This window comes from Plectropomus leopardus, chromosome 6, assembly GCF_008729295.1.
Source record: "Plectropomus leopardus isolate mb chromosome 6, YSFRI_Pleo_2.0, whole genome shotgun sequence".
NCBI classification, from domain to species: domain Eukaryota; kingdom Metazoa; phylum Chordata; class Actinopteri; order Perciformes; family Serranidae; genus Plectropomus; species Plectropomus leopardus.
The window spans coordinates 647,540-671,444 of NC_056468.1; the positions used below are offsets into that span (position 1 = coordinate 647,540).

At 41.1% G+C, this 23,905-nt stretch overlaps 1 protein-coding gene across 1 annotated transcript in view; it reads right to left on the reverse strand.

Annotated features, from left to right (window-relative positions):
* nsmfb (NMDA receptor synaptonuclear signaling and neuronal migration factor b) overlaps positions 1 to 23,905 on the reverse strand; it is a 134,143-nt gene that overhangs the window by 82,473 nt on the left and 27,765 nt on the right. Inside the window, exons 2-4 of the mRNA XM_042488989.1 lie at positions 23,273 to 23,334; positions 18,221 to 18,991; positions 17,520 to 17,592 (exon numbers count right to left, since the gene is read on the reverse strand). Of these exons, the coding sequence (XP_042344923.1) occupies positions 17,520 to 17,592; positions 18,221 to 18,991; positions 23,273 to 23,334 (906 nt within the window). The remainder of the gene's footprint in view (positions 1 to 17,519; positions 17,593 to 18,220; positions 18,992 to 23,272; positions 23,335 to 23,905) is intronic.

The following is a 23,905-nucleotide window of genomic DNA, read 5'->3' on the forward strand; positions in this document are numbered from 1 at the left end:
GCGACTATAATAAGATCTGCTTTTCTACTCACTGCTTTCATGCACACAAATTACCTAAATATCACCCTAAAGCCGATAAGTGGCTCAGTGAATGTGATACTAGTAAAAAATGTCTGAAGTGCATTCATTTCATCATATCAGAAAAAGTTTAGAGTAGTGTTTGACAAAAGACGGCTCTTGCCAGTCACACTGAGCCCTTTGGCTATTGAATTCAATCTTTGAATCTCTTGTGATTGTAAATATTGTATTTTTGGATTAAACTGCTGATTTATTTTTCTATTTTGATTGTAGATACTGTATTTTTTGATTTAACTGTTGCTTTTTCTAGTTTGATTGAATTGTTTTTAAAAATATATATATATTGATTAAACAACAAAAATCCTACAGGGGTAAACTGTTGTTTTTTATTCTAAAAAAACAAAAAAGGACATAGAAGATAAAAACAAGACTGATTATGATCTTAGAATGTGTTTATCTTTTTCTTGTTTAGTTGGTCAGGAAAAACCTTTTCTGTCAAAAAAAGTGCTGGAAAACTGTTTGCATGTTATGAACGCTGTTCCTGATAATATTGTATGGATTTATACTTATTTTCAACCAATGTATAGAGAACTGCAAGAGAAAATTAATAACATCGGTTTGTAAAGGGCTACCTGATTCTTTTGAGGATGAAACCCTTTCTCCATCCAACTCCACACACTTGGTTATTTTAGACAACCTCATCTTTCAAGACTCCTATCTTCCAGAGGTCGTGAGAATTTTCACCCAATACCATCATCACAGAAACATGAGCGTCATCATGCTCACCCAGAATGTTTTTCATCAGTACAAATTTAGCCGCACCATTAGTCTGAATTGTAATGAGGTGTATTATGCTCAGTTTCTTAAGGTTCTTATTTCGGTTAGGCAAGGAGGCCTTGAGGTCAAAGGTCTAGGGATGGTTAGGCCTGGGAGCCAAGTGTGCAGAATACTGGCGCCAGGCTAAAAGTAAAATGGAATGAGGCTCCTTTCAAAAAAGGAGATATTTGTGGGGTCTTGTGATTGATCACAGCAGGTGAAGAGTTGCTTTACTGACAAATGTATTGATGCCTGTACCTATATAAGAGACTTGCATGAGCTGTAAGATAGAGAGATTCGCATTGATCCTGAATCCTCTCCCAGGCAGACCATGGTGCCTGGTGGATGCTGAACTTTGTTTTAATAAATTGATTTTAATGCAACCAAGTCCGTGTCAGCGGAGGTTTCTTCATCTTCTACACATCATTGCTACTTAAGAAACAACTACAGTAACTACCTGGTGCTGTTTAAAAATCAGTGAGATAAAAAGCAGAAGAATATTCTAGCTCAACAAATGTTTCCCTCCAGAAAAAAAACATTTTCTAGAAATTTTTGAGGACGTTAACAGGCAACCGCACTCTTATTTATTGATGGATTTGACTCATCATTGTCCAGACCAGCTCAGACAGAGAATAGAGATACTACCTGGTGAGTGGACTGCTGTGTATCTGCCCAAATCTTAACCATCAAGACAAGCACACGCATTAAGAAAAATGCCCCCTTACTTAAAGTTCCTAAGCTCCTCAGATCTTCAGTCTTTGTCTTCTGAGTTTTTGGTATTGTTGGCGAGACAGGGGAATGTTTCCTTTTAAAAGATTAAGAGCAATCTCAGACAAAAGAAATTGACCAGGTTGCTGGCTGACAAAAAAATCAGTCTGAAGCGTAAACAGGGTGCATTGCAGCAAACAGGGGGTTTTCTCCTTCCTCTGCTTACAGCAGCAGTTCCTATAATAGGACAGTTAATAGGAGGACTGGTTAGAAAATCAGATTAACCACGATGGAAATGGCTCTCAAGACAGCGCAGAAAATCTTTTTGGTTTCGCCTCAGCAGTTTAACCGTCTGACTCAAACTGCCTCAGCAATGAGCAGCAGCAACAGCAGCAACAACATTAGACAAACTGCTGAACACGATTTGGATTTAAAGATGAAAGAAATATTAGAGGAGCGAGGACTCAGTCCTTATAAAAAGATGAAAAAGTGCAACGCTCTGCTGCAGCGTTACCTTAATCTCATCAAACAAGGGCAGAAATAAATAAAACGCTTGACCTTGACTCTACTGCAAGATGAATTAAAACACATAGAATCCGAGGAGGAAAAACAACCTGGCAAAGAGGAAGCGGCTGTACAACAGATATTTAAAAGCCTTCCTGTTTGTGATCGTAAAAATGCAGAGTATGTATTTAATAAACTACCAGAAACTCAGAACGGGTGGACTCCCATTTGATCAACCTGATCAAACACCTAACCGGTTCCTATAAGAAATCCAACGCCCCCTCACCCAGAGGCTGGACCCCGTTTCTTGCAGTCTATGACTGTCTGTGACAATCCAAGACAATCTTTAAACATATGTAAAGAACATGACAGTTGGTCACAAGACCTCGTGCAGGGATGTGAAATACAATGCTGATATTTTTCAACAAAGTGTGACACCATCATGTAGGGACCTACAAAAATACAGAATTACAAGGAAAGTGTGTTTTAAATCATACACGGGTATATGCATTGAAAACTACATTTCCTATAAACTTGTTGTGGTGAATTGTAAAAGTTCTGTCTAGTCAGCCAATAGATTTTCCGTAAAGCTGCACCTTAGCCAATCGGAATTGACTTTGTGGGTTGGTGGACGTAAACGAGGAAATGAGGGAAAAACCCGCAGGAGGAGAAGAGCACATGTTGGCAGGAGAGGAGCGTGGCCGTTCAGCGAGCGAAGCAGAAAAACTAAGTTTAAGATCGAGGTGACTGATATTTGTAGACTTAAATACTTTTAAAAGTACTGGCACAAGTATTATTTTGCAGTGAAATGTCTTGTGTGACACACTGTTTATTGACTCATTATACCGCAGTTTGAAGTGAAGTGCAGCTAGGCTAACCGCGTTTATTGTTTTCACTAGCTTTGGAAAAAGTGTTAAGTGTAAACTTGAAAAGCGTGGACGTTTAAGCTAGTATCGTCGTGAGGGACAATCAGCTATAAACGCCAGCCGCTTCTTCAACTGAGGACTGAGGGAGACGAGGACCGTGCCGGCTACCCAGCCTGTTACTGCCGCCTGGGAGGACGGACCCTGCCGCTGGACCTGCGTGGACACAGACGCCTACCTGCTACACCTTGCCTGTTGCTGCTGCCGCTTCATCATCATCCTTGCTCGCCGACTCTTCTGACCTGCTTCCTATTCTGTGTGGATTCGTGAGTAAGAGAAGTTTTTCTCTGAGACACGGAGTGTGTCGCTTCTCATTGAAGGATCGAGGATTTGTGTTTCTGTTGTGCACCAACTTAAGGGCCCCAACGGTTAGAAACCCAAGCGCTTGGTAATAACTGAACACATTTAAAAGGGTTAAATTAACGGACCATAAAAATATTAATTCATTAAGATGTTGTCTTGTTAAAAATATAATTCATTGTGAGTGTTAGAGTTCATAAGTGATTCTAATCTAAAAACTTGAAGGTATTTCATTTGATATATTTTTGTCCTGGTAGGATAAAACCAAAAAGGGTAACATTTATTTTAAGAGATAAAAAAGTGTTTGAGGTCTAAATATCTTTTCATCTCATTATATATATGACAAATTTTGAGTTTAAAGGAGACGTATGTGAGATTTTCAATTTAAGCTAAAAAGTTAAAGGACACTTATGTGACTTTGGTATTTACTTTTAAAAAGTTAAAGGACACTTATGTGAATTTTTATTTGATCCTATTTGACGATTTAAGGGTTTTTTTGGTACATTGGTACTCATTTTGAGTTTATTGTGGTTAACAAAGACAACATTTATTTTTTTTGGGACAAAGACCAGAGAAAAGAAACTATATTTTGGTTACAAGAATACAGGAAAGAGACCAAGATAAAAGAAAATAAATTAATTCAGGTTGTACATTTTACCAACGTTGTCCTGAACATTTTATTTTCTGAAGGTTTATTAACATCTGTGATATTTACTATTGTTTCTGGGGAATTATAAGTGTAGCTCATAGAGGTTGAGTTAAGTAGTTCCACAGTGGAGGCACCACGCTATTATTACCTTTTGGATACATATGCCTGTGAAGATAACATCTACTGGAAAGAGGGGATTTAGCCGATTCAACATCAACCGCTAAGCACTCAGGATCCTGTTCAGTAAATTTGAAACTGTAGCCCAGATAGATATTATACTTCCAGTGTCAGGAAGGGGTTACAATCACATCATTTTTTTATCATGTTGTCTGAGTAGCAAGATATGACATCTCTGTAGGATAACCCACAGGCTCTCTGGCATAAGCAATACAAGCAGTGTTGCCCGCATACAGTGGATAGTTCATGTTGAAGTTGACGGTTATGGTAAAAATGTTCTTTATCCCGCGATGATTTTCCAGGAAAAAAAGGATGCTTTTAGGGTAATAAAAGCAGGTAGCGATAGGGGTTGCAGGATGCTCAATTCATCCAAAGCCCAAAAACCGCAGATTATGTTACCCAGTAAGCGTCTTAGGAGTGTTTCAAGTTCACCAGTTTTCATCTTCTCAGTAATAATCCACCAGAACTTCTCGCTTTGAATTAATCTCTAAAACAGAATCGTACGCAGCATAAACCACGAGAGTCACCATGTGAGGTAAGGGGACTCTGAATCTCATCTCAAGTCTTAAATTACCATTAGAGACATCCTCATTGGGATTTAAATTAAAAACAAAAAGGCCATAACCCTGCTCAAAATCTTCTCTGTCGATACACAGAGCTAAATCGTTGAGATGTCTTCCAATGGCTGTAAAGAGGTTGTAAAACTCTCTGACAGAAATCCTGTTGTTAAATTGAGGTTGGAAGGCTTTTGATGGAATCTGTCTGCTGTCTTGACAGAGAGCCTAATACTCCACATCGTAGTGGGCAAAGTTGAAAGGTGAAAGATCTCTTCTCCCTGTAAATGCATTATTTTTTACAAGAGTGATGTCCAAATATTTTGGCAACAATCCAGAAATGACATTATCTTGGTACATATTCTGGAATTTTGGGGGATGGAATAAGTTTTCACATTAATTCTAGATAACGGGTAGAGTGCGTTGCTTTTCAGCAGGGCCGCTAAATGACCCAGATGCACAGCTGGGGGAACGGCCACCTTTTTCACAAAATGAGAAGCCTCTAGTATTTTTAATCTGAAATCAGAGTTGGGCTGGCCCATTAAATGAAATGGGTCACTGGCTCTGGTCAGCTTGATTCATAGTTCTAAGTTGTTTAAAAGAAGTCGGTCGCAAAAGAAGATATCGGCGTGCAATGGACCAAAACTGTGAAACTCGCTCAATGTGGCGCTAAAGCGAGCCCTCTGAACATACCCTCTTTTGGGACCATCTGCTGTCCATAGCTCCAGCCGTATCTTTGTAAAACAGACCCTCTGTGAATTGACTTTTCAGCAAATCATCTGAAAAATTTAAAAATGTCTCAATCATGGCTTTGTAGGGGTGGGTGGTGCTGGATTGAGAAATCAGCCTGTCGCCTAGCATTACATCCACCTGTGAGAAGATTGTATTAATTGGATAGTTTATCACTCCTATGCAGGCATCCTGCGCCAAGTTTGTTCCGTCCCCAGTCACAATTTGCAAACACAGATGAAGCAGAGTGTTACTGAGATCCACATAGCGATTGCCTTGACCTTCAAGCACAAACTCCATGGGCGAAAAGTCAGTGAGAGCTGAGACTGGTGTTACATCGACATACTTGCTTTGTTTGATAGAAAACTGAGTGGGTGGGGCTGCGAATAAGTCCAGCTCCAACATGCTGCATTCTGGAGATTTATGGTGTACAAAAACCATCACAATATTTTCGAGAGTCAAGAGAATACATCGCTGGACCTCCTTCTTGTGGCTCGTCTTTTCTGCACTGATTTGCTCAGACTGTTGGTCTTGCGCTTTTTATGACCCCCCTGCACGACGCCCTGGGGGTCTTTTTCCAGGTCTTTGAGCTAGAAGCATAAGACCCGCACCATCTTGATCTTCCGTGACTGGAGCCTATTTTTGAGTCACTTGCCTGACAACTCTATTGACTACGTCCGACGCAATATTTTGCGCAGGGCTTTTAAGATGAGGCTTAGCAATGGAAAAACCTTTTGTAAGCATCAGTGTTACAAAGCGAAATTATTTGAAAACATGGATCCCAGTCCCTTGCCGTGCATCGTGGGAGCCCCATGGAACCCAGGCATCCTATTTCCCACTTGATTTTCAAAATAACCTACAAATTGATAAAGATCGGGGTGAGGTTCTACTTGCACCATCTTTTAATTATTTTCAGGAAGCTTCAGCGTTTTAACAGGCTTAAAATGTAATGTCAAAACCACTTTTCCGTAGGTGAAATTTACCGGCTGGTTTTGATCTGTCTTTATTTCTACACCAGCGTTTTCAATTTGTGCCTGTGCCACAGGTAAGTAGTAAGCCGGGTTAAAGGTTTTAGTGACTATGTCGCTAAATTTCCCCTCTATTTGAACTGTTCGTAAAAGCGGAGCGTACAAGTCTCCAACCACTTGCGGTGGCACCAGATCGCAGTAACAGAAGAACTGGTACTTCTCGGCTTTTATATCAGATGGATGAGGAGAGTTTTTGCCAGGACCGCACCCAAACCATTGGCAGGCATGTAAACCTAAAATGTACGCCATTCAGGGGGAAAAAACACACTCGATAGCAACCGCTACCCGTCCATTGAAACACATGTTTTAAGGGGACATACCTAAGAGTGACTTCAGATTGCATCCTTTTAGGCAACAAATTTATTTGTCTCAAAATGATTTCTTTATCATCGTAATAGCCTTCTTCAAATCTTTCCCTGTGGATGGTTAATTTGCTATTGTAATAGTCACATTTTTGTATGTGCTTGTTGAACTCTGGAACTCTGTGCTCCCAAGTGTCTATCCATTGAAAACTTGCCTCCTTAGCGCTAACATTATAAAAAGTGTGAGGGTATGAAATCTCTGTTAAAGCTATCTGCCAGGGACCGTCCAAGTGAAGATGCTGGGCTAAATCCACTTCAAAGTCAGAAATGGTGTTTCCTGTATACACACCAAGACTGGTGTTAGAAGGCAGAGTCATAAAATCCTTCTTCAGACTTTGCGTCCATGGCTCTTTGTGATTTGTATCAAAAGCTGTGTGCTGCCTTTATACATCAGTCAGCTGACTGGCCTCCACCCAACTATTGAATTTCTCTGGCCAATTTTTCCAATGCACCAGGACATACTTTTTACCACGTTTATTATGCTTGGCTAGAATCTCTTCCACTTGATAAAATTTATCTTTACCAACCGTTACTTTTTGTAATTCGGCTTCATAAAAGGGCCCGTCAATGAGCTCTCCATCATAATCTTTTATTTTGTACATGGGGGGCTGACGCGGTATACACTCTGACACTGTAAACAGCTTATCCATGGAACTTTGCTCGTATTTTTTATCAAATACCCCTCTGAGTTTGGATAATAACGTCACCTTCCTTTAAATTAATCTTTCACCTGTTTTTGCGACGAAGGGGAAATGTCCCAGCAAGTTTTGAAATACCTGCCGTGTGTTTACCGGAGTGACTTTTATTAAATTTCATTTTTATGCTTTGATGATAGCTGTCATAATAACTTTTTAACAGATCCTGTAATACATCTATGTAACGACGTGTATTTTTATATTTTTAGCTGTAAAGTATCGCCACATTCTAGTCTTTAGTGTACAGGTAAACCTCTCAACCACAGAAGCTTTCAGATCACTGCCGGTGGCAAAATGAACAATACCATGTTTCTGCATTAATGCCTTAAAATTTTTGTGGAAAAATCCTTTACCTGCATCACTTTGTACCTTCTCAGGCACTTTGCTGTCTGTTAACACTGAGGCAAACACCTTGGTCACTTCGCTTCCCGTTTTTGTCTTTAGCACTTTGGCATAAGCCTTTTTTGAAAAAACGTTGATAACGGTTAAAAGATACTTGAACCCATCGCTGTATTGTGCAAGTTGCAGAGATCAAGCTGAAATTGGTTTAGGGGCCGTGGTACGAATACTGTATTTCTTGGAAAATTTATTGTGGCAGGTTTATGTAAGGTATACATATCTTGCTCTGATAGAAATTTTTTCACCCCATCTACTTTGACTTTACTCCCCATGTCATCCTGCACAGCCCTGTGAAGACGGTCCACTCCCCCAAAACTGCCGGTTATTAGTTCCATTATTGTTTCTAATCTTTCCAATTCAACTCCATTGTACTTTGGCCCATTGTTTACAGTATTTTCAATGGCCTGATGTAAAAGAGCCGATAGCTCAAAAATGATGTAGCGTTCTCTCACAGCTTGAAACAGTCCTCTCAAACAATTTCCCATGGTACAATTGTCTAGCAACAAGTATATACATATATATGTATGAGAAAAAAGCATGCAATTTAAAAAAAATAGTCTTCTGAACCACTCCAAAGGTCAGCAGCCGCTCGAAGTTGAGCTAGTTGTTGAAAAGTTCCTTGATTTTGTCCACAATCTTCTCTGATGATTTCAGATTGTGAAGAAATGTTTCAGCCATACCTTGGACTCTGGATTCACTGGTATATATGCACTGCAAATACAGCAGCCTGAGGATGGCCAGAACAAACTGTGGTGTCCAGAGTTTTCTCATCAACGGGTCAAAGTGAGTCTGGAAGAAGTACTCTGGGATCTCTCACAGGCATTCATGCTGTATCTGACTCGGGTGGTTGACTTGGCATCCGTAGCAGATCTTGGTACTGGCTCAGGACAATGCTCAGTAGATGAAGGACAGCAGATTTAACGCCGTCAAGAAGCAGTGTCAACAGCACAGTGTCCGGCTGGTCACTCTCTGTGCGTATGCAATCGCACTCCAACCCATCATGCAGCTCCACATGAGGAGGGGGCATGTATCACAGGGTCCTAGAGTCCGACCTATATATGTTAAAGGAGAGGGGCGCGGAAGACGGGTGGGAGTGGCCTCGTATCTCGATCTTTTTTTTTTTTTTTCCAGAATAACAAAGAGAGATTCTTGTTTACCTTAGACACCTCCCTATAGCATCGACTGGTGCGAAACAGTGTGCCTATGTGTATCCCGCAGTCGTAGTCGCAGTCATTTTCATCCACCCCTTTACAGGCACACTCAGGGTATTTGAAAATACCCATTTTTTGAGCTGAAACTCTCCACAATGAATTGACCCTCAGGAGTTTTTCCAAACATTTAAAAAGTCACTCTGAAGAACCATCGGATGGAGACGTCACATTTTGATTCCAAAATCACTCTGACAGTCTTTTTCAACTCTTGTTCTTCACCGGGGCTATGAATCAGTGTTGCCTGGTCCGCTCCAGCCACCTTTTCAATTTGGACGCTATTTGGATGGCTCTGCATCTCGTCAGAAGATGGTATTGCCTCACCTCTAAACCATCTCACCATCTCACCAATTGTCTCTGGACCAAATTGTTCCCCCTGGTAAAGGCGGTAGAAAAGCACTTCTCCAACATAGTAGTTAAAGTGGCAGCCCAACTTTTCATTCTCTTCCAGTCAGTGCTGGGAGGTATACTGGTTCACACCGAATACCGGTGTATATTTTTGTTATGGTATGGATTCTTAATATGCCGCCATACCATTGTATTTGATTACACAATGTTCAGAATGCTGCGCTGCATGACACTGTTTCAGACAGGACCCTTTTCAATGTCGCGCTTCTAAACACGCATGTGTGCGACTGTGAGGCATGGTGAAGGTAAACATTAGTGCTCTGGTGTTATGTTAAGGTGAAGATGGATAGGATAGACATTGAAAGTTCCAAAATCTAAGCTGCAGAATTAGTTGAACATGATGACACAGAAGAACTCCAAAAGGAGGAGCCATGTCTTTTGTTTGGAGGTTTTTTGGTTTCAAAAAATCCGACGTCGACAACAACCATTTTATGCAAATGTTGCCGGGCCAAAGTTGGTGCCGAAAGCGGCAACACGAGCAATTTGCTCCACCACCTTAGCCGCAAGCATGTCGTGGAATATGAAGAATGTATGAAGTTAAGGTCAGCGCCCTCAACATCAGCAAGTAGTGCTAACATGGGGAAAGCAAAAGAAAAGTCGAGCCAAATGTCACTTCAAGACATGTTTACTAGAGGGACTCCCTACGATGGCAAAAGCAGTGGATACAGTGGATCGAGATTACAAACACGATCCACCTAGCAAAAGACATGGTTCCGCCTGATACAGTCAAAAAAGAAGGCTTCAAGCAGATGATCAAGACGCTGGATCCCAGGTATGAAATACCAAGCAGAAAGTACTTTAGCCAAGTTGCAATCCCCAACTTGTACTGGAAGCACAGAGCTAAGCTCGAAACAGACCTGGCGACCGTCCGCCATTTGCAGCAACAACTGATATGTGGTCTAGTCGCACTATGGAGCCCTACCTTAGCCTTACAGTTCACTTTATAAGTGATGAATGGGTGTTGCAAAGTCATTGTCTGCAAACAAGCTACTTTCCTGATGACCATACTGGAGAGTTACTTGCAGCAGGCCTGCAAGAGGCACTTGATTCCTGGGGGCTTTCAGAGAAGACGCTAGTGGCTAAGACTCCAGTGCTTTGGTCACAGACTTCACCTAGCCATAGGTAAGCAATAGTCATTATATTAATAGTGAACTATAAATTATAGCTGTAAAATGAAATTGATGAATGAAATGAAATAAATAGTTTTCTGTTATCTCTTTTCATCACGATCTTCATCATCATTATCATTATTATTATTATTATCATCGTCATCATCATCATCATCATCATCATCATCAATGCCTTATATGATATATATTTCCAACTTGCTTCGTGTGGGTTTATTGGAATCATTTGGTTTGGGGCTATGGTAAAATCAATGTTTTAATTAACATTAGGATAAGTGAACTAATATAATTGTTTGTCGTTTTTACAGAGAGAGGTGTGAAAGATGACCGCATACAACGTGCAGTCGGTGTGTGCAAAAAAATTGTGTCAGCCTTCACATACATACTCATGGAAGAAAAGGAGAGACCTGGCCATTGTTCAGAATGATCTGGGTCTTCCAAACCATGTGCTCACATCAGAGACGCCTACCAGGTGGGGATCACGTCAGATGATGATTCAAAGAGTGCTTGAGCAAGAGAGGGCCATTAGTCAGGTTCTAAAAGATGACAAAAAATCAAGGCACTTGGTCCCTCGCTGGCAAGCTGTGGATGTCCTAGAGGCTGTCAACAAGGTGTTGAGCCCACTCCAGACTTCACAGATGCCTTGTCAGGAGAGCAATATGTCATTGTCTCCTACCTCAAGTCAGTGCTCAGTCTCTTCAACACATCCATTCTTGTTGAGGAAGAGAGTGATACTCAGCTGACGAAGGATGTGAAGAGAAACATTCTAGCCTACTTGAATGAGAAATATTCCGATCAGGTCACAGATGACCTGCTTGGCATTGCATCTCTTCTTGATCCACGGTTTAGAACCAAGTATATGGATAAAGAAAAGGTAAAAAATTTTAACTTTTTATTTTCAACTCGAGAGGGCAAAAAAGGAGGCGGAACTGCTTCAATTACAAAGATTACCATGTGCTCAAATGAAGTATTTTTTAACAACTTCGTATCATTTGAGTATCATGCCTTTGTTTTTAGCAACCCCCCCATTCTTTGCTTAACCGTCTACAGACCACCCAGGTACTCATCATCTTTTATCAATGAGTTTTCCGAACTTTTATCAATTATCTATAGTAAATACAATAGAATTTTAATAACTGGTGATTTTAACTTGCACATGGACAATTCCTCAGACACAGTGTCCAGAGAATTTTTAAACCTTTTACACTGCCTAGATTTTAGACAGCATGTCACACAGCCAACTCACAGCAGGGGGCGCACCCTGGACCTGGTCATAACTTATGGCCTGTCCATTGGTGGGCCATCTGTTGTGGATCTGGCTGTGTCTGACCACTTTTGTGTGTTTTTTACAGTCACCAGTTTTAATCAACGGGAGGCCCCGGTGAGATCAGTGAGGAAACGCTACCTAACTTCTGAAGTGGCTGCAAAGTTTATCCGGATTTTACAGAGCACTCCAGCAGATATTTTACCAGCACCATGTGATTTCATTGTTGACAGTTTTAACAATAAATTAAAGACAACACTGGACTCAGTGGCCCCACTTCAATTGAAGACTGTTAAAACAAAACCTACACCGCCCTGGAGAAATATGAACATCAAAAAGCTGAAGAGAAACTGCAGGAGTGCTGAGAGGAGATGGCGAAAGTCAAAGTTAACAGTTCACTACAAAATATTCCGTGAACACCTCAAAACCTACAATAACACTGTCAAACAGGCAAGAATTTCTCACTTTCAAAAATTAATCAACGACCATAAAACCAACCCAAAATTCCTCTTCTCCACAATCGACCTTTTAACAAACGCAAATTTTAATAGACCCTCCAAGATACCAAGTGACGCCCTTTGTGAGGATTTTGCAGACCACTTCAGAAGTAAAATCAATGACATCAGATCGAGTCTTTTACCGCATCAGATTTTAAGTGTTTACTCACCCGAATCATTGATTTTACCGGAGGAAACACTGGAGAGTTTTGCCCTGGTAGATGCGAGGACACTTGGTCGAGTTTTCTCCCAAGTAAAGCCCACAACCTGCCTCTTAGACCCAATTCCCACTCCATTTTTTAAAACGTTTCATGCATTCTTTGAGGAACAATTGTTATACATGGTGAATTGCTCTCTTCAGACGGGTGTCTTCCCCACCTCCTTTAAAACGGCGGTGGTGAAACCCCTTCTGAAGAAGAGCAATTTAGATCCCAACATTTTTAATAATTATCGGCCTGTATCGAACTTACCATTCTTAAGTAAAATCTTGGAAAAACTTGTGTTTAACCAAGTAAATGACTTTTTAACCACAAATAACATTTTAGAGAGGTGTCAGTCTGGTTTTAGGATGAATCACAGTACCGAGACGGCCCTTGTAAAGATTTTAAATGACATCAGGCTCAACTTAGATAACCATAAACTCACTGTCTTGGTACTACTGGATCTAACCGCCGCCTTCGATACAGTAGACCATCACATTTTATTAAATAGACTGAGGAACCTGGTCGGCCTCTCTGGTACTGTTCTGAACTGGTTTGACTCCTACCTCACAGATCGACACTTCTTTGTAAGTATGGATACATGTTCCACAGGAATCCATGAGATAAAGTGTGGGGTTCCCCAAGGGTCAATTTTAGGCCCAACTCTTTTTAATCTGTACATGCTTCCCCTTGGGGACGTCATCAGGAGTCACGGCATCAGCTTTCATAGTTATGCTGACGATACTCAACTGTACATCGCTGTGTCTCCTGATGACACAGGGCCTATTGATGCCCTTTTTAACTGCATTTCAGACATAAATTCATGGATGGCAGCAAATTTCCTACAGCTCAACCAGGACAAAACAGAGGTTTTAGTCATCGGTCCTGAAGGCCAGAAAGAGAGACTTTTACCAAAGTTACAGGCTTTTAGAACATCACAATCTGTAACAAATCTGGGTGTGATTTTTGACTCTGAGCTTACTTTTATCCCACACATCAAAAAGACAACAAAAATTGTTTTTTATCATCTAAAGAACATAGCCAGAGTCCGCCCGTTTCTCTCTCAGGCCAGCACGGAGGTACTGATGCATGCTTTTATCTCTTGTCGTCTAGATTATTGTAATGCCCTGCTCTCTGGTCTTCCCAAAAAGAGCATTTCCAATTTACAACTATTGCAGAACTCGGCCGCACGAGTGCTGACGAGGACCAGAGGGCGGGAGCATATTACACCGGTTTTAAAATCGCTTCATTGGCTCCCGGTGCGTTTCAGGATTGATTTTAAGGTTCTTTTACTTGTTTTTAAGTGTCTCAAAGGTCTTGGGCCTTCTTACCTAACTGAGCTGCTTTTACCTTATCAAACCTCGCGGACCCTGAGGTCCTCCGGCACTGGCCTTTTAACCATACCACAAGTTAGCTCTAAAAGAAATGGGGAGGCGGCTTTCAGTTACTATGGCCCCCGTCTGTGGAACAGCCTCCCGGAGAACCTCAGGATCACAGACAGTGTTGAGGTTTTTAAAAAGAGGCTCAAGACCCATCTTTTCAATCAGGCTTTTAACTAACTAACTAACTATTTATTTATTTATTCTACTTTTTTATTTTATCTTATCCCACTGTTTTAGTCTCCCATTTATTTATTTATCTAATTATTAGCGGTTATAACCTTTAAACTATTTTACTGTGCACTTGTATTCTTTGTCTTATTTTACTGTTTCAGTCCCTTACGTTCTTAGCTTTTATGTTCTTTACGTTATTTTATTGTGTTAGTTTTTAGCTCCAGTGTTTCCTCATCGGGGCCTACCGGACTGGGAGTGGTCTCTGGTCCACCATTGGGGGTGCTGTACCGTGGACTGTTTCGGCCCGGGTGGCTAGAGGGCTCGGCATCTTGGTGCGGGCACTCCTGTCCGCCCGGGTTGGGATGGTCTCTGTGGCGGCGCCCCGGCGGTGCTGGACCGTGACCTCTCTCAGTGAGGTTGGCCCCCAAAGGTAGCTTCTCCCTCGCCTCAGGTCTCAGTGCCTAGCCATGTCTCTTTAGTAACAATTGGTGTGTGTTGGTGTATGTGTGCGTGTGTGTGGGTGGTAAGGGTGGATGTTCGGGTGCCTTTGCGAATATGTGTGGGAATATCTACATGATTGTGTGTGTGTTGTTGCGTACGTTTATGTGGGGGTGGGAGGGTCAGGCTGTCTGTATTTTTCTTGATTTTCATTGATGTTTTTCATTTCTGTTATTGTTTTTAATCTCTGTGAGGCACTTTGTGTTACTCTTTGTATGAAAAGTGCCATACAAATAAAGATTTGATTTGATTGATAAAGCAGGTTTTATCCAGAGCAGTCAAAGAGATAGTGTCACTAATAAAGGCCCAACAGGACACTCTCTCAGGGGCTGCTGGTGCAGCAGCAGCAGAAGCAGAGCCTGTTCCTCCTCTTTTGGCCAGCTTTTTCAAAAGGCAGAGCAGCAGCAGCAGCAGCAGCAGCACACTGTCAGAAGAGGAAAGCATCAGAATGGAGCTGATAGTCTCCTTACAGACCACAGAGGTTGACAGTGATGTAGACCCTTTAGACTGGTGGAGATGCCATCAGACAAATCTCCCTCGCTTTGCCAAGCTAGTGCGGCAGTATTAATGCATCCCTGCCACCAGTGCTCCATCAGAGAGAGCGTTCAGCACTGGTGGCAACATTGTCACTTGCCAAAGGGCCGCACTCAAACCAGATGCTGTGGACCATCTGGTTTTCCTGGCTTAAAATTGTGAAAATTGTAAATGTTGAAATGTGTGATTATTGTTTCTATTATACAGGATAATCCTGTGAATCAAGTTGCACTTTATATTTCTTTTATATGTTCAATACTGGTTTCAAAGCAATACTTTTAAAGTAAGTGATAACTAATGGAAGTTGCATAATTTTGCTTTACTGTTTTATTTGTTTGAATGTGTATATATATCTCAAAGCAATGCATCTTAGATTTACTTGAATACATGTGTAATGTACCTGGGTTTTAACTAATACAAGTTGCACACATTTTTGTATTTATTATGTAAGTTGCCTTTACATGCTGTTGATTTCACTTTGTTTTACTATTTATTTGAATGTGAATATACCTCAAAGCACATATCAATGCAATTAGTCTCTTCACTAAGTCACACTTGTTTTATATTTCCTTTTTAGATCTACTTGAATACTGTGTAATGTACCTGGGCTTGAACTTAAAGCAAAAGTATAACTATTGCAAGTTGCACTACTTTTTGTATTGGTTTTATGAAAGATGTTTGTGAAATATGCACGGTAAAAGTTCTGTATTTTGACTGCAGTTGTCTTTGCATTCTGATTTCTTACTTCATTAGAATCATGAGTGGCTCTTCTTTGTAAACAGCATCATTTTGTGGGGCCATGCAACCCTGTATTACTACTAGTGTGGAATTCATCTACAATATTCACTCATCATGACAGTGAAATAGTGCATCCTAAGTAAATCTACTGCAGTGATTCCTCTCTCAACCAGTAGAAACTGTTGTGAACATCTGATTATGCATGAAAAAAAAAACAAAACGGTCCTATACAGTGAAACTGTTAGAATTTTGAAAAATACCGTCATATACATTTTTGGTCATACCGCCCAGCACTACTTCAGGCTCCATTCAGCCTGCAGGTTGCCCGCCAGAGGTTCTTGAATTCTGCATTTGAGCACCAAAGATTTTCTTGGGTCATTCCACACAGATGAGTTTTGAATAACCGTCAGCAGAGTCTTGCTAATAACTGCGGAGGTATACACTCTCTTAGGCATGTTTTTTTTTTCTTCTTCAACAACCGGAAACAGTTTTTCCAGACTAGAGAGAGAACCCAATAGATTAAACACTTGCGAGTAAAAGGGTCGGGCCTATGTGTTTGCGCGCTCCGCAGACGCGCTGGGGATGTGGCCCTATTTTTTTAATTTTTTTTTATGTTGGGGGGGGTGGCCAAAGGTCAAAGGTCAACTCATCCATCAAATTAAGCCTTTGATGTGACAGAAAGTATGTTCTTTATTTTTACTTTTTTTGCTGAAGTTGGCGGGAGTTTTCGCTGTTATCTTCTTTATTAAACATTGCCATGAAAATCTACAGGCAGAAATCATGTTCATGGAAAACAAAATGTATTAACGTCTTATTTTTGTTACATTTAGTCAGAATTCAGATTACATAATTTTAAATAGTAAAAAAAAAATCTAAATTAAATCATTGTGTGTTGATATTGTATTAAGGTACACGTTATCTAACCTTAACTTGGTGACTGGCATGAGCCACTTATCATAGTAAGTTAGCTCACTGTAGAAAGCTGCATCTGTATTGACATATATTAAATTAAATCTCTTCTTGATTACTGTCTTGCAAAATGGCATGCAAAAAAAACGGATTTGCAATGATGTATCATCTGGTGTTTCCCATGTTTCCCAGAAGTTATAGCAACTAAAGGAGGTAAAGGGGATATGACGTCAGTGACAGGTAACCAAATGAAATGCAACATTTCTTAAATAAAATTGCAGATTTCTCTAGGACTAAACATTGTTGGAAACATTTGGGATAATGTAAGTACACCCTTCAACAAAATATCTACCATAAGTACGGTGGTTTCTCTATTTTAATGCGGAAATGAAACATATTATATCTTATACTAAATAGAAAACTTAAGTTCAATTTGGTTAAAAAAGTTATTTCCATATCAGCAGCTATGAGTTTCATAGACTAAAAATTAAAATGTAAAAAATAAAGTGGACTTATTACAAGTTGTACTGGCTTCATATATTAGTGAGGCCAACAAGTAAGAAATGTGTAAATGCTCATTAACATTTTGTGACAAAACACTACATTTGAGCAATAATTCTTAGAAGGAAAAGTTTAAACGATATCCAGCCAACATGGTGATGCAGTATGACAATGTAATGTATAGAGTAGGAGTGAGGGCAGATTTCCATGCAATACTCACGCCTGCATGGTGGTGGTGGCTGTTTGAAAGCTGAACATATTCTCTTTGGGGAACCAGCTATTAGGACTGTCCTCTGAAAACAGAGAACAAAAGGAAGGCATGGTATCAGGGTTATGAGTGTTCAAATATGGGCCTTGATATGAAGAGAGGAGACTAGTGAATGCATGTTGTCAAGACAGTGTAAAGTGAAACAGCTAAGGATGAATGGGTAAAATACACCTTGTTTTTATGTTTTATTCACTGAAATGTCTAGTGTGTAGGATGTAGTGTTATCTAGCAGTAAGGTTACAACCAATTGGAACTTCTCCAATGGTGCCAAGCATGCGAGCAAATTATGGAGGTGATGCGAAAATGCAAGTGGCCTCAGCAAGAGCCAGTGTTTCTTTATCCATTCTGGACTACTGTAGAAACAACATGGCAGACTCCTCAGAAGAGGACCCTCTCTGTAAATATAAATGGCTCATTCTAAGGTGACAAACACACAACTGTTCTTAGTTTTAGGTAATTTTACATTTCTAAAAACATATTGTATTTATGAATTATTATGAATAATTATATTGGGTATACTTAGGTATCCTAAGTATTTTTCACACTACTTTGCAAATAGTATTTGAACGCACAAACCACAAAATTACCGACTTTTCCCTTCTCTCTTACATTAAATTAAGCCATCGCCCATTTTTTCATCCATCTTTCTTTACCCTTTTCATCAGCTGATGCTCTGTCCTCGCTGTACGTCCTCTGTAGTTTCTTCTGGTGTTTCTCTGCTGCCTGCGGTGAGTTATCCAGGTCAAGAGAGCGCTGGCTTTGACATGGAGCCCGAATGCAGGCAACACAGTCTGTGGTGTAGACATCTCGCAATTCCCCTCTCCTCATCTCCCAGTCCCGGATGTTGTTAGCACTCCCTGAGCTCTGCAGTGGCTGTGGTGACCATGGCGGGCCTCTGTATTGTTGGTTGGCGTGATGATGGTTGCTGTGGTGATGGCTACTATGGTGATGGCTACCGTGGGAGGCTGTGGCGGACAGCTGGCTGGTGCAGGACGGGTTGAGGTTGGCAGAGGCAGGGGCCTGAGACAAAGGGTGCGCCCTAGAGCTCTTCAACACCTCCAGCTCCAGGCTCTTCTCACTGCTACGCCCCCCCAAGGTCATCCCTCCTTCCCGAGTAATTGTGTACACCCTGGCCGGATTCACTGCCACGCTCCCCTCTGGGCCACTGTCATCTGGGTGGTCTTCTGTGGAAAGGCTGCACTCAGCAAAGAGTCGGTGTCTGGAGGGTCCCAAAGGTGTTTGAGCCTGAAGGCTATTGAACTGAGGCTGAGACTGAGGATAAGCACTGGGATTGGATTGACTGGGCTGGCTGATTTTAGCTATGGGTATGCAGTGGCTCTGTGGTCTCAGATTGTTGTCATGCAAGTGGCTGACATCTGGAGAGTTGCAGTCCTGGCTGGGAAAAGTGTCAGACAATAGATGATCTGGAAATAGAGTGGAAGAAGATGAGAGGACTCAGGGAGCAGTAACAAGAAAGCAAACAAAGCAACAGATAAATCATGTTGCCTGTACTTTTATACAGATAAATATGGGATAATACTGGGATTAATAGGTTTGGCAGCAAAGTGGTGAACATTTGTGTGCCAGCAAAGCTTTTGGGGGGATAAAAGGGAAAGCAAAGAGGTGGCTGAGTGCTAGAAAAGAGCAAGGAGAGGAATGATAAAAGATTTGTAAATGGATGAGCTGGTGCAGTACACCAGGGGCACTGGCACAAGCAAAAGCTCTGTTGTTCTGTGGGGTCATGGAGGTCAGGTGCTCCTGTAAGCAGCTGCAATGCTGCAAGCTATTAAGTCTGGTTTTTTTTTGTGCCATCTGTGTGTGTATAACATGCTTGTTGAAGAGTGAAACTGAGAAAAACTGAGTAGAAAGCTCTGTCTGCTTCACAAAACAAGGCAAAATTTTTTTACTTTCCAGCATTTTAAATTTTTAGATATGTTTTCGTGAAATTTTATGTAGTTTCATTGCAGGTTTATTATTTTGCATAGGGTTCTATTGTTAAGGTGTAGAGCCACGAGAAAGTGGCAGAGCAAAGTTCACTCGCTTCCTTGCAAAAATAGGTGGCGCTAGAAGGTTTGGGATACAGTAACAATCCACAGGGCCACTTGGTGAACTATGACTGGAGAGTTGGTTAACCTGTCAGCTATATTTTTCAGCTAGTTTTTTTGAGTGTGTGTGTACACACTCAAAAAAACTAGTTTCTACCAGCAAAAGCAATGAGTTTGCATCATTTTTCAATGACAAGATTTAAGGCATCAGATACACTGTCAACTTTACAGACATGACAAACATGACAGCTCCCCCAAAGTGTAACTTTTATAGGCCTAGGTCATAAAGCCCACCTCTCCATGTTAGTGAATGGGACATAGGCAAAACTAAAAACTCAAAGTACACACTAAATACATTATTTTCCAAAGATGGTCACTGAAGGTAGTTCTCATCACCCTGATGTTTGTTCAAGTGTTTTGATGAGTAAATAAATTATCCAAAAATTGGAATTTTCCGCCATGACTCAGCTGTGACAGCCAATATGTGCATTTGCATTCAATGGAGCTGATCACGACTGGTCTGACAGGTGTTTTGGCGGGAACTCCTCCACCGCGGATATTACTACTGTGCAGATTCCACCTCTCGATGACATCACCAAACTTAATTCATCTACCTGTTGCCTGGATGTTTTACCCTCTAGGGGTACAATACTCCCTAATCTGGCCTTTATCCAAAAGCTTTGAAAACTGAAGTAATTAAGCCTCTTTTACAGTCTTGATGCTACTGTCCTAAATAATTATCTGTCTATGTCAAAACCTACTGTTTTTGGGCAAGGTCATTGAGTTGTTAATCAAAAAATAGATTTTTTTTACTAACTTTCAGTTGGGATTTAGCTGTCATCAAAGCACCAAGACTTCCCTCATCAAGGCGCTACATGACATCCTCTTAAACAAGACTTTGTTTTAGTATTGGTGGCTCTTAGTGCCCACTTTTGACACTGTGGACCATGTAATTCTATTGTAAATATTAGAAATCTGGGTGGGACTCTCAGTAACTGTCCTCAAGTCATATTTACATGACAGAAAGTGCTATATCTCAATTGGTAACTGTTTGTCCAAGCAGATGGCCATGACCTGCAGGGTCCCACAAGGCTTCATTTTTGGACATTTGACTTCTATATGCTTCATTTAGGTCAAATTATATGACATAACAAAGTAGCTCACCACAGTGATGCAGATGATATGCAAATCTACATTTTGCTTACACCAGGTGACTATGCGCCTGTTGGATCTTTGTGTAAGTTTATTCAACGAATTAAAGACTGGATGACACAACAATTTTTCTCAAGTTAAATCGAGATAATGTGGTGGTTTTGGCTTTTGGATGGTTATGGGTTTTGGGTGGAATTCCTGGGACTTTTTTTTGTGCTTATGGCAGGTCTCCCTTTTTCTGTGGCTGTGTTGCAGGGGCTGGGTGTGGCTTCTGGGTGCTGGAGCTCACACGCACTTCCTCACCCGCTCGCCTCCCCTGCCAGCTCGGCTTCTGGAATCCACCTTCCCTACATTCCCATTCCTCCCCACCAACAACCATTAAACCCATTATTCATCCATTCACTCTGTGTGTTCGCTCCTGTATGCAGAGCCTATGCCATTGCGTATGAACATGGCAAATACAGTTTGAGTATTTATACTCACAACCGACATGCTAACGTTATTAGCACAAGTCCATGGCATTTGACATTGTATGAATTATCCTAGCAGCTAGGATGGTCTTTGACTCTAGTCATTTACCTACACTTACATACCACTTTACCCACAATGCAGCACAAACTATCTGCCATTGTGTTGGAGATGTAAACAGACAATTGATAATTAAAAAACTTTATAATTTCTAATAGCCATTTTAATACTTTGTAAACCTAAGAACTCTCAAAAAAATCCTTTTTGGAATCTGTTGACATGTGGTTAATGGAGGAGGGCAAGATAAGGAGTTCTAGATCTATGTTATTACCGCTGATGATTTGTTTTTTGTAAACTGATGGAAACTGAAAGTGGACAGAGGATGACAGGGCAAGACAGGGAGAATAGTTGCCCACTATAGGCTACATGTATGGAAGGAACTTGCTGCTGCAAGGATTGTGAAGGACAGCAGGGTGCTGGCATCACAGAGCTGATGGTTCCAGCTGACATGAAGTGCAGAGGCCGTGTGAAGCCGGGACATGAAGAACCTGGCATTCTGCTGTTAGGGAGCCTGACTAGAGTGAGCGACTACGGTTGCAGGGAGTGGGCAGTGGGGAGCACTGGCATTATGGTGCGAAATGATCAAACCAAACTGACTGCTGTGTATGTAATGACATGTTCTGGAGGGGTGCTGGTGTTCCGTAGGGGTTTTATGGTGGGAGCGCCAGGCTGACGTAAGAGTGTTTAAAAGAGTTGCTGTGTTTATCCTGTGAATTCCTTTATCCTTTGGTGTTTTTTTAAGAGTGGTTATAGTCCAGTCACCAATTTTTGATGAGAGCTGGTTATTGGGGGACCTTGCTGGATTGTGTTGATGCTGCAAATTGTGAGGGTGGAGTGGTTGGGACAATAGCAGGAGTTTTGATTTCTCTTTGATGGAGTCAGAGAACTGTGGCAATGGCCATTGACTGTGATGAATTGCTTTATCCTCTTTTTTCTGATGAGGGTGGGGGACTAGGAGATGCTGGGGTTTTGTCAGGAGAATTATACTGGTCTTGAATGTTGAGGAGGGATGAACTGGGCGGGATAGGGATCACAGAGAAGAATTTGTTGAGGCTTGCTGGATTCATCGGCTTCGTGGATGGCTTTTTAATTGCAGAAAGCGGGGTTTCAGGCACGGAGGTGGCGGACAAGTTTTTGTCTTCTGTTCAAGGGTTTGCTTGCGTGGGCTCACCCCAACTTTGTAAGTGGTCATCTTGATTCCCTCAGGAAAGGTAATTCCCCAATGTTAGATGGTGTCCATGGCCTGATCGATACTAGTACAGGAAGTTAAGGTTAAGTGGGTATTTATGCCAGTGGGTATTTATGGTTGAGGTGTGGTCCTGTGATCCCACTAATCTGCTAGGAAGCTTCAACTCAAAGTTCACCACAGCACACAAAGGATTTGTATAAATGTCCTTCCCCTAGTAAGCAAATCTGCTAATCAGGGTGATCCCATTGGAAATACAAACCCCTGGGCACAAATGTTTGATGGCCCCCTGCACAGCTTGATTGGTGTTCAGGCATTTTTTTTAAAAATTTAATAAATCAGATACAGGGAATAGTTTTAATTAATTATGGAAAGCCTTGTCCAGCATTTTCCGACACTATATTGCAGTGTGAAAATACTATGTTACAGTTAAAAGTCTTGGAGCCACACAGCATATGTTGCTCCAAAAGCTGTATATACCTTTCAACATTCATGGTGCCTTCACAGATGTGCAAGTTACCCATGATGCCTTGGGCATTAACACCCCACCATACCATCACCAATGCTTTGAACTTTGAGATAGTAACAATCTGGATGGTCCTTTTCCTCTTTAGCCCAGAGGACACAACATCCATGATTTCCAAAAACAATCTGAAATGTGGACTCGTCAGACCACAGCACACTTTTCCACTTTGTGTCAGTCCATCTCAGATGAGCTCAAGCCCAGAGAAGTCGGCCCTGCTTCTGGATGCTGTTGACAAATGATTAAATGATTAATTTAATGTGTTACCTACCTGCTTTTTTGTGGTTCTCTTGATTAGTATTGGACAGGTATTCTCCATATGCTCTGGCAGCCCTGTAGAGACAAAACAAGTGCAGCAATTAAAACATGCATTTTTTTTCCTATGAGGCCTTTCAGGGCCGGCTCTTGGCATAGGCAATATAGGCGGTCCTGCTCAGAACCCCCCCAAAAAACAGTAATAATTTGCCTCGTCCTTTAGCTCCCTTTCATCATATTCCACCTTGAAAATAACAAATGGACACATAAAGAAAGAAATAATCATAAACTCAGCGCCCCTGTGGTTGACCTGGCCTTGACTAGCCTGCACTGTGAGCACTGACAGCACTGCATATTGAAAATGGAAGTCTAGGGTGAGTAACTGATGTGTCAAATGACACTGACACATGTCAAAGGCAGGTTATAAGTTATCTGTGTTTACATTTTTTTTTCATACAAAAAGGTCTAAACCTTCAGGTGTGCAATTTATAATAATAATATATATATATATATATATATATATATATATATATATATATATATATATATATATATGTATAAGAACAGAAATGAGGAAAGGAGATCCAAATACAGAGTTATGTCTTCTTTTATAACATAAAAAAGGCTGTTTTGTTGCTCTACCCAGTTA